Source organism: Lissotriton helveticus, chromosome 12, assembly GCF_964261635.1.
Source record: "Lissotriton helveticus chromosome 12, aLisHel1.1, whole genome shotgun sequence".
In the NCBI taxonomy this organism is placed as follows: domain Eukaryota; kingdom Metazoa; phylum Chordata; class Amphibia; order Caudata; family Salamandridae; genus Lissotriton; species Lissotriton helveticus.
The window spans coordinates 213,601,948-213,614,032 of record NC_136073.1 but is presented as its reverse complement, the minus strand read 5'-3'; the positions used below and the strand labels follow the sequence as shown (position 1 = coordinate 213,614,032).

The following is a 12,085-nucleotide window of genomic DNA, read 5'->3' as shown; positions in this document are numbered from 1 at the left end:
AAGACAGAAGTCATGCTTTTGGGCAAGCAATGGACCACCATCCCCTCATCGGTCTGGCCAGACGTCTTCGGTGAAGTACCCACCCCGAAACAAGTAATTACGACCTTAGGAGTCTGGCTGGAACCCGAGCTGTCTCTGAAAACCCAAGCAGCCAAAACAGCAGGCACCTGTTTTGGTCTCATGCGCTCCATCCGCAGGATCCTCCCACTACTTCCGCCCCTATCTAGGAAACTCTTGGTCCAAGGCCTGATCCTTGCGTGGCTAGACTACAGTAACACGGTCTATCTAGGAGCTCCTGAAGCCACTATGGCTAAACTTCAGCGTACGCAAAACGCAGCTGCCCGGCTCCTTATGAATCTCCCTTCCAGAGTCTGAGCCAGACCAGCGATCAAGGCCCTCCACTGGCTTCCAATACGACAAAGGGTAGAATTCAAGGCCCTGTGCACCGCACACAAACTTCTCAACGGTCTCGGCCCTGCTATCCTGAGAGACCTGGTTACCCCCTACAAGGCCCCCAGGTCCCTACACTCGGACAATGAGCGTCTGGCCAACGTCCCCAGATACAGGAAGGCACGCACCGGCGGTCGACGCTTTTCTGTAAAAGCATCCTCAGGATGGAACTCACTTCCTCGCCCCCTGAGGCTGGAACCCAGCCATCTCCTTTTCCGGAAAAAATTGAAAACGCTGCTGTTCCCAAAATAAAGTCCCCTCCCCCCTCTGGTCTCCACAAATGCAACAGCGCGGGGATGCCTCCGGGTCACCAGGCGCTCTATAAATCGCTAAATAATAATAATAATAAAGGGCTACACCTTAGAGACTGCACTTTGAACACCATAATCTAGCTTCCTCTGAGAAATTTCTCTCTGGCAATGTACCGCACTTGCATAGTTTTATATTCGAGCAATGGTGGATTACAGCTTCTTGAGGTAAAATCGCAGAGATAATAAATATTATTTAAGTTACACTCCCTAACACTTCTGGCTCATTAATTTGCTGCCTTTAGGAACTTAAGAGGGACACAAGCAGAACAATCTCAGCTTTCTGTGCTCTCCAGAAAGTGAGACATTCCTAGGTTCAGTGGTTGTCCATGAGAGAGAGTGTTTGCTTTGTGAATGTGGGTTGTGCTGATTGGGTGGCGCGTACGGAGGTCAAAGGGCACACTGCATGCTTCCACAATTCCCTTTACACCTACTATTTTTAAAAACGCACCTGCTCCTGCTTTATAGGACAGAAGTTGCAACATATGCATTTTATGAACCCCATTGCAGGAATGGATGTCTCCTATGCCTTACAGTCTTCCATCCCTGCATTCACAGTAACTTGGGAAGTTGTGAAAAGGGTTTTCGGACTCATTAATATGCATGAGTAGGGATCATACCAGATGTCAGTTTTTGCACTTTGAACAATTAGTAAATCAGTCGCAGTGCGAACATATTCTTGGCTGGCAAACCAGTTGATGTGCAAAAACTGTTTTTTCGTCCAAAGAATAGTAAATAAGGAGTCCTATTTCTTCTGCATCCCCACATGCTGGTACATTTTTGTAACACATTGTAATAATACTGTCAATACGCATGGCATGATGGTGTGAGCCAGGATGGGATCTAATTAAATGTGTAAGAGTAGCAAGGGATGCGTGTACGTTTCAGAGTACACAATATCTTTGATGGTGCTACTGAAACACTTACAGCATTGATGTAGAGATGCACAGGATTGTAATACAAGGTGGAGCAGTGGAGCTTTCTTGGCCTGACTTCTCCAGCTGTTGGAATCAATTTTCAGGATACCTTAGTGTTCTGGGTAAATGGAGCTAGGTTGGTCCATGGAAGCAGGCGTGAAACAACAATATATTCGTGTTCAGCTCCTGTTCGATAGATGGTCAAAGTTTCAGAAGTGAGATAAATACAGCCTGAGTTTTGGAGATGTTCCAATGAATGAAATGGTTCCTAGGAATATCTGAAGATGGGGCTCTTTTTTAATATATGTTCGGGGGTGGGTGTGTGTGTTGGGTTGGCCCTTAAGTATAGTTAGGAAGAAGTGCTCATGAATGGTTTTGTTGGTGTTTTGGTTAATGTCTTGCCATCATGAATTTGTTGGTTACATTGTTGTATGTTTTTTGCTATTTTTGAAAAGTGGATCATTTTTTACCTTTTTAAGTAATTGTTTATTATATATCATTACACATCTCCGTTCCATTATTGCAGAAATTGGTGAATGCAACTGTTTGCTCGTATTGGAATGTATGGATTTGTGATGTGTTTTTAAGTAACTGTTTGTCAATAGTAGCAATCCACACCTGTGTCTATGTAGCCACTGGGACAAGCTAGGAACCTTTTCTCATCCTATGCTTGGGAATTTTTAGGAAAGATTATTGAATGTTTCAGATTCAAAAAGAATCCCAAGATGGTCTTGCGTTGTAGACCTTGATTATGGTAATTTCCAAATTAAAGGTTGTTTCCTGCCTGCCTCCCAGTGCTTCATGGATGAGCTCTAATGAACCACTGGGACCAGGTGGCAGATATGGTTGCCCAACTGAGATAGGGGACAGCTGCCCTGCCCCGGTTCACTGGTGATGACCTGCCAGTGTTTGGTCTCGAGGAAGAGTGCCTAGTTTTTTGCTTTCTTGCATCTAGGCATAGCTTTGAATATGTTGGCTGTATGAGAGTGGGTTACTGTGGTCATGGATGATCTAGCACTTAGAGCAGCAAGCTGCAGTTGCAGTAAGTTTCAGAAGCAGATACAAGTTTCTCACACCAGGAAGTTGCCCACATCACCGGAATTAAAAGTTTTACGCCACTGATTCTGAGCCTATGGTCCGCAGACCCTGGCCGGATCGCAACGCCTACTCAGGTGGACCGTGACTCTTTGGAAAATAAATAATATTAACAGATTAGTAAAGTACTTATACTTAAAAGCATCAATTGACAATTTTAAATCACTCTGTAAATGTAAAGGAATGTGAAACAGGAACCTAAAATTAATTTGGTATTCCGATCTTGATTCGTGGGATCAGTGCGAGTACCACAAAAGAAATCTGGCACAGGCCATTGATGGCCTCAATTAAAGTAGCACTGGTACGCTCTGATGAAGAGAGCATGGACTAGGGCAAAAAAGACTCCGTGATATGCTAGAGTCCAGTATATCAATTTCTTTTAGAAAGAAAACTTTTAACAGTTTTGAAAGGCGCCAACCTTCATATTAAAATGTCAATGTTCCCATATATTTTGTTTGTGAGTAAAATACAATATTTTATAATTTGTGTATATCTTTGATGCATAATTGTTTCTCTATTGTTTTATTTGTATGAATTCACATCATAGAAATTGCTCTTCCAGTAGTGATTCAGTGGGGGTCCACAGAAGTTAAAAGGTTAAGAATCACTTTTCTGGAGTCATCAGGTGATGCACACAATGCCCAGCTGACAGCATATTGTTTCCATATGGTCCAAAGTTGACTCGGTCATGCGGAGAAACGTGCGCTGGGCTGCCTAGCATACCACATACTCGGCCCCAGGGGCGGCCTTAGACATGTGCAAGCTGTGCACCTGCACAGGGCCGCCAAACCCCAGGGGCCACCATGCCAATATATATCCTTAATATAATAATCCTCTGAGGATGGATACATATTTGTGTGGCGGCCCCTGGCAGTGATTTGGCGGACTCTGTTCCACTTCCAAACACCCTGACTCCCCCTCTTCACTGGCCTCCGCGCTCCGCCCTGCCCGGACCCCCTCTTCCGGGGCCCCCTACCTACTCTCCCTGCCCAGGGCCGCCATGAGCCTAGAGCCGCCCTTGTCGGCCCAGTCCTGCCACATATTGTTTGTGTTCAGCACCTTGACTGATTAACTATCAGTCCTCTGCTTGCCCTACCTATTGACCAAATGGTTCAAGACTGGACCCCTGGGGCCACCCTTGGGGTGATGATTGCTAAGAGAAACATTGCCCAGACATGGGGGTGTGCGAGTCCCCAACGTTGAGTAAGGGGAAGAAGGCTATGGAATGGTCCATGGTGGCGGAAAAGGCCGTCTAAGAAGGTAGAGGTTGTCCCAATAAGTGGAACAAGATATCATGGGGTAAATGGAATGATTATAGGGGTAATATATGTGTTCTCCCAGTTGTCCAGTGGGGCTGTGGAAGAGATGGTGGGTTCGCACGTGAGGAAAGTGATGATGGGCTGTTATGATATACTCGCTATTTTTAATATAATCCGATTGGGCAACTGTACCTTCTATACTACCGTAATTCCTTATGTACTGATTTGTCATGATTGTATACTCTCACAATGTTGCAATAAAAAAGATAATTAAAAAAATAAGACGTACCCCTGGCATGGAGTAATTGCCAGTGATGCCAGGCAAGAATATTTTTTGCTTTTAAAGATACAAGTTTGCAGTTTTCCATGTGTTAGAAATCTATAAAAATAAAAATGTTTTTTTGGCTCGTTTCAGTTTACAAATCCTCTCATCCTGTTGCTGCTGGGCTCCGCCCTAGTCAGTATCATCACTAAAGAGTATGAAGATGCAGTCAGCATTACAGTGGTGAGTACTCAGAAGGGTTGACATGAAACACTGTTGTAGAAAGTTTCCAACCATCTTTCTTTATTGGGCGGTGGCATCTCCTGGACCAGGGCTTAGCTCAAGCAAAGATTCTCATTGAGCACTGATGCCTCATATAGTGCTTCTGATTGGTCATTGCCTTGGAAAACCAGAGCAGAAGCGGGTACATTCACGCTGTGTAGTGAGATAAAAATCAGTCTGCCTCTGTAGAAACGTTAAAATAGACTCTTTATCTGACTTGGGGTATTCAGTGATCCCTGCTCGAGGTACTCGCCTCCATAGCATAGTGTCAAAATGGAACCGACGCAACCTGAAACTATCCATGGAAAGCTAAGATTTTTACTGCATAGCTGAGAGGAGAGGGCTCTGTTTGGTATGCATGCTGCAGGCCACTGGGTAAAAGGCTTTTTTTTAACTGGGTTGATCGCCTCTTAAATCAGTCTTTTTAAAGACATTCCAGCAGATATACAAAACAACGGTAAGCTTCCTTCTCTCCTTGGTCTGGTATCAGGTCACATGTCAAGCCAAGAACTGCAACAGTTCTTACATGGCCTCTCTTCCTACCCAGTCCACACCCACTGCTGTCCCTGACCACTAACACAAATTTCAGGAGTATCTGCAGCAGCTGCCTTGGGCTGGTAATTAAACTGCTTGAACAGAGCAATAAAGAGCCAATTAAGTGACCAGAAGAACCACAGCCAATATAGCTCACAGCAGACAAAGGCTCGTTAAGTGACCAGCCGAACCATCTCCAATATAGCTCATAGCAGACAAAGGCTCGTTAAGTGACCAACAGAACTACAGACCATATAGTTCATAGCAGACAAAGGCTTGTTAAGTGACCACTAGATCCATAACTGATATAGCTCATAGCAGACAAAGGCTCGTTAAGTGACCAGCAGAACCACCCCCAATATAGCTCATAGCAGACAAAGGCTTGTTAAGTAACTAGCAGCACACAGCTTATATAGCTCATAGCAGACAAAGGCTCGTTAAGTGACCATCAGATCCATAACTGGTATAGCTCATAGCAGACCAAGCACAGGGCACATTCCTGGTCTTTAAGGTGTATTTCTACACGTGTAAGTGCTATACACCATCAATAAGTAAATAAACAAGTTATGAAAGTGGCGAAGGGATGAACCCCTGGTGCCCTATGTTATGCAGCCTCCAATTTGACCCCAGTAGCCCACTAGCACTTATTTTTATCAGAGTCAACCGGGCTTGCCATTGATTGTGTTTTTCTAATTGTGAGCGTGCATGGCAACAGCATAGATCCACTGCTATTTCGAGGATATAATACTACACCAAAGTTTGATGCTCTGCAAAAGCTACATCTTGGGGATAGTGAGGAGCTATGGTAGATATATATTTCTTGAATTGACTACAGAAAAGAGTGTTGTATCCGCTGCATTCCCATTGACTGACCTTGGGCACTTGGTCAGCATCTTGGTAAAATGTTTCCAGTTGTGGGCTAGGTAGAGCGTAAAGCAAAAATACCACTCCTTTGGAAATGTTGTTTTGCCTGCAGTATTTTGGGTGCAGGGGTGTCTACACCGCAGAGCTTTGGAGCCATAGTCTGATAAATAGTGAACACCTCGTCTCACAATTGTGCACTTTAGAACACAAGACAAAGAATAGTGCTGGCAAAAATTGAGACAAATCTGGGAATGACTTGAAATTGAGAAGGCAGCATACCGTGACATCATGTTTATATTACACGAGTATCACGTCAGTGCTGGATTCTGCTACCACTACATTAATATCTCCGGTAACCATGCTATATGCTAGATAGTTATTTCACAATTAGCCAAGATTTTACGAAATTGCATAATCAAAAGTAAACAGCAGTATCTGTGTTTTTGGTGTACTACATTGTTATGTTGCATTTTTTAAATGAAAAACGAATATACCATAAACAATCATTCAGAATCTTCCTTTTCATCTGTCTGTTGTTTTTTATAATTTTAGCCGACTTAAAACATATCAGAATCTGCCCAGTTGAATCAGATCATTAAATGTAATGATTTTAACCCCACTGATTGCTAGTGTGAGCGGTTTGCTTGCGTGTCCTGAGGCGGAAGCCGGGACCGTTGATGGTGACATCGCGATTGCTGCTTTGTAGACCATCATTTGTTTTTAAATGCGCTAGTACTTGTATGCTATTTTTAAAACTTACTGCTCACTTGCACTTACTTACTGCTCATTTGCACATCACCGAACCGGAGACATCTCCCCCCGTGGGTCCCGCCATATTGGGTGAGGAGCCGCCCGAGCAGTCTAGTGCTCCAGCACTCCCGCCCTTTCTCCCATAAAATGGCACCCTTTCCTAGGAAGCGCAGCGGACGAGCGCAGCTTAAGGAACAGTACCAATGTAGGAGGATGCACAGTCTTGGTACCGGGGGTTAACGCCCGGAATAACCCTCTTCAATGCTCTAACTGTTTACAGGCGTTGCCCAAACTGCTCTGGCAGCCCATAGCTCCCCATAGGGACCACAAGGATGAGCCTCTGACGAAAAATCATCCTGCGGTTAAGTGTCTACTTCTTAATGCTAGATCATTGGTCAAACACAGCATAGAAGTAGCGGAGCTGATCCTGGACTCGGGAGTGAAGATAGCATTCATTACTGAGTCCTGGACCGATGCCGCTTCAGGTCCTGACATCGTTAATGCCACTCTGCCGGAATATGTTTGCTATACTCAAAATCGAGAAAAGAGGAAAGGTGGTGGCCTAGCTATCATCTACCACAACTCAATTAGAGGATCCTTTCAATCTGGACCCACAGGCCTTGAGGAGACTCTTCTCTTTAATCTTACCCTATCCGATCATCAATCCCTTAGAGGCTGTCTTGTTTACAGGCCCCCAGGCACTAAAGCCCCATATGTGCTAGCTCTGAGTAAGTTACTCGAAGTAGTAGCCTGTGCCCAAGCCTTTACTCTGCTGGGCGATTTTAATTTTCACCTAGAATGCGGCTCGGACCCAGACACTCGCGATCTGATTGACCTATTGCAGGGGGTGGATCTGAAGCAATGGGTCTGTGGTCCGACTCACAAGGCAGGACACACCTTGGACGGGATTTTTTCAAACCATCCCAGCCTTAATGTATCATCTGTGCAGCCGGTCCCCTGGTCTGATCACTCAGCAGTCCACTTCAATGTCATTCTAGCCACCCCCGTGAAAGCATCCAGTACTAGAAACGCCCCTAGACAGGTCAGGAAATGGAACATCATAAATGGTGAAATGCTGGAGGACGTATTAAAAAATTCCTTGATGCCCCTCTCTGGGAATGTGGAGGAAGCAGCCTCAGCCTACACGAACTGGCTGGAGCTAGCCTGTTTACAACTGGCTCCCCCTAAAAATACTTACTCCACACGCGCAAATCCTGCCGCCCCGTGGTTCTCTGAACAGATCAGGGACCACAAAACTCGGTGTAAAAAACTGGAGAAAATTTGGCGGACAAACTATAGTGAGACAGACAAAAAAATTCTCAATACGGAGCAAAGAGCCTATAAAGAAAGGATACAACAGGCAAAACGGGCCTTTCTCACGAAACGGATTAAAGAAGCCAGCAACGCCCCGAAGGAATTATTCCGAACGGTGTCATCCCTGGCAGCCCCTAAAACTATAGAAATACCCCCCAGTCTTCTACTCTGTGAGAATCTTGCCACCTTTTTCCGGGAAAAAGTGGAAAATATCTTTTCTCCCCTAGACAGTCTAGTAAGGACCCCCCCTGCTAATTTTGGTCTGGAATCAGACAGTAATCCGGAAAAACTCCTGCAATTCACACCAAACAGTGAGAAGGAAGTAGCGAGCCGACTGCTGAAGATAAAATCGGGCTCCCCGCACGACCCATGCCCAACTGCAATCGCCAAACTAACTCCTGCCACCATTGCAGCCGGACTTACTCCCCTCCTCACTCTCATGCTGGATAATGGGGAATATCCCGCAAGATGGAAACGAGCTTCCATCCTGCCCCTCCTTAAAAAATCCAACCTGGACATTGCCGAGATGAACAACTACCGGCCGATCGCAAGATTACCCCTTCCAGCCAAAATTATGGAAGGCAACTTAAATGCGCAGCTAAGTGCCTTCTTGAGGACAGGGGAACATCTAGATCCATCTCAACATGGTTTTCGCGCAGAACACAGCACGGAATCCGCCCTGATCAAGTCCGTGGAAGACATTAGAAGAGTGATGGACGCAGGAGGCAGAGCCGCCCTGATCCTGTTGGATCTCTCCGCGGCCTTCGACGCGGTCCATCACAAGCTGTTGGTGGACCGGTTGAGGGCCTGCGGAATTCAAGGAAAGGCATTGAAGATCTTACAGGCCTTCCTCTCCAATAGAACTCAGACGGTGGCCCTGGGAGACTTTGAATCGCGGCCTTATGTGCTTCCCTGTGGAGTCCCCCAGGGGTCCTCACTCAGTCCGACCCTTTTTAATGTGTACGTCTCTACCCTAGCCCCGGTTATTCGATCCTTTGGTTTTAATCTCACAGCATACTCAGATGACACACAGATAGTGGTGTCACTGCTGCCGGGCGAAATAGTCAGCACAGCAGACAGGTTTAGAGGCTGTATGCGAGAGGTGGGCAATTGGATGGCTCAAAACTGTCTCACACTCAACTCCACAAAGACAGAAGTGTTGCTCTTTGGCTCCAAGGATAATTGTTTCTGGTCCCCTAGATGGTGGCCTGATGAATTGGGATCCCCCCCTCCCCAGTTGCAAAGGTTACAAATTTGGGTATACTGGTGGACGATTCTTTATCCTTTAAGCCACAGATCAATGCACTATCCTCTTCCACACATTACATCCTCAAAACAATTAGGAAAGTGCTTCCATATCTGGAGAGGGAGCATAGGAAAACTGTTGTTACTGGACTGGTTCTCTCATGTCTGGACTATTGTAACAGCCTTATGTTGAATGCCCAACAGGGCCTATTAAACAAGCTCTAGATCCTGCAGAACGCAGCCACCCGCCTGATCACTGACACCCCTAAGTTCGCCTCGGTAGCTCAGGACTTGGTGAAACTTCACTGGCTGCCAGTCCGAAAAAGAATAGTCTTCAAAGCACTTTGCGTGGTCTTCAAGGCCCTGCACGATCTGGGCCCTCGGTGTATGAAGCTGCTCTTCCACTGGCATAAACCAGCAAGAAACCTGAGATCTGGGGAGCAGGCGCTGGTAACAGTCCCTAGAGTCAAGAAAGCGCGATGGGGAGGCAGGAGCTTTTCCTTAGGCGCGGCAGAGGCTTGGAACAGATTGCCACTCAATCTCAGACAATCTTCGGACCTGCTGTCTTTCAGAAGAGCGCTCAAGACCTGGCTCTTTACTCACTAAGCTCTCAACCACCCACATACACTGGTTCAATCACGTTAGCGCCAGGACACCTCCGGGTATTACAAATGTGAAAAATAAATAAATAAATAAATAAATAAATGGGATTCTAGGAGGGCTGGTCTCATTGACCCACAAATATTAAAATTTAATTAGATATTTAGATCAGCAAATCGATAATTTACACTAAAATTCATTCTATGCAATTCTGTAGCATACATATTCATTATGTGTGTCCTGGGGAGACCATTGTTTGACAAGACCAGTCAATCATACTACCTAATGGAGAAATCTTCAATACATATTTACTTTCAAATTTTTTCTTATTGGTTCAAGCACAATATTAGTGTCAGGTTATCAGGCATGTCCCGTTCTAATAACACCCCAGTGTTTAACATTGATCCTGGATTGAATGCCAAATTTGCTAAAAATTCAGCATTTTTTCATTTAGTATTGGGACAATGGGAAAACATAATCTGGCGGATTTTCTTGTTTTATTACAATTAAATCTCGCCACTAAACAAACACACATTTTAGCTTATTGAACATTTTCTAAAAAAACGTTGACGTGATGAGCCCTGTTCCTCTGTGTTCCCCTGCCACCTCTGTATTCTGCCACGCTCTACCCTGCCTCGTACTGCTAGGCCCAAGATGATATACTGCAGAAAGGCTTGGCATTCTCCATTGAGTTTCTCTCTGACCGATAAAAAAACTAAAAGTTCCACATCACTTACGAATACATCATTGACTTCCGTATATAGAGATGACTCCCAACCTCACCTCAACCTGCACGAGGGATCTGGACTGACCTAAATTTATGGCCTCCTTTTAGGCTATTAAACATTGAATGATCCACAGCTGGCCTTGCTCAAAGGTTTGAAAGTTACCCCATCACAGCTTCCTTTTGATTCCTCATAACATTGTCTCCCCTTCTAACCCTGATAAAACAATGCATCCTGGGGGTCCATTTCACTGTTTCCATTCCTTCATTCCAAAACCAAAAGCTGCTATAAAAACACTTTCTAACAGCTCTTCTCTATGTGAGAGCAACTGGGTGCCTGCTTAACCTTTTCCTGCGTAGTAAGCGCTATATAAGTGCAATTGCAATAATCACTCACTATTTACCTCTATAGAACGCCTTCATACAGAAGATATGACCGAAGGGACATTTTTGGAGTTTTCACAGTGCTTTGATGACCCAACATTTCTGGGTCACTTATGGAATGTCAAGCTTTAGACTTTAAACTTTAAACTTTAGACTTGCCACCTTGATGATGGCACATTTCCCGTCCTCACCAAACTGCTCCACTCGCTAATCCATCACCAGGATATGTTTCTATTGATGATGCACAACCAATCGAGGGCGAGGAGGAATCCATGCAAAAATGAACATCCATACCAAGATGGAGAGCCTCAGCTGGGTACTGCTGCGATTGATTAATCTGTGCTCCAAACTCCCTTTTTCTTTCCTGCATCTCTGGACGCTCTCAGTTGCATAAGTGCATACTGGGAACTAGACAAAACATTAAATAAGCAATTAAGTAATATTCAGGGTATTTTTCTAAGAAGAACCTTTAGAGATGTACTGTATTCTAAGAATCATATTTATCTGGCTAGGAGGACAAGAAAGTTACATTGTTCTGGCAATTCCATGAGCGTATGGATGAGATGATACAGTGCCTCTTTCTCAAGAACACGTCATCATAGGTCAATGAAGGTCATCCCTCAAAATACAATATCCTTCCATTGTCTTCTTCGCTTAGTTACGGGTTTGGGGGTCTTACAATGTTCTTAATGAAATACAATTTTCTTTTTACTACGGTGATAACACTTATAATTATGACCCACTATCCCATTCTCTGCAGAATCTGTGGCACAGCGTTGTTTTCTGTTTCACACTGTTCGGATATATCTGTCCTGTGCTCTTTATTACAGTGCTACTCGAGGAAATGAAATGTGACTGCCAGTAGTCACTATTGTGAATGCACTTTTACCCACTAATTGCAAATACCCTTTTTTTTTTTTTTTAAACAATGTATTTTGCAGTGCTATTTTTATTTGTGTATGGGGCAGGGTTTGAATTCCACAGATATTATTTTTGGTTGGTAATCGAATGAATGAGACGTATGTAGGTGAATAAATGAATTCAAAACAATCTCACAAGATCTCCTTTTGAGCAATACTGTTCGCTTTTTACACTGT

At 44.6% G+C, this 12,085-nt stretch overlaps 1 protein-coding gene across 1 annotated transcript in view; it reads left to right on the top strand.

The window, feature by feature from the left end:
- The window catches only part of ATP2C2 (ATPase secretory pathway Ca2+ transporting 2), a 371,780-nt gene that overhangs the window by 190,518 nt on the left and 169,177 nt on the right, over positions 1-12,085 (top strand). Inside the window, exon 4 of the mRNA XM_078670787.1 lies at positions 4,445-4,534. Within this exon, the coding sequence (XP_078526913.1) occupies positions 4,445-4,534 (90 nt within the window). The remainder of the gene's footprint in view (positions 1-4,444; positions 4,535-12,085) is intronic.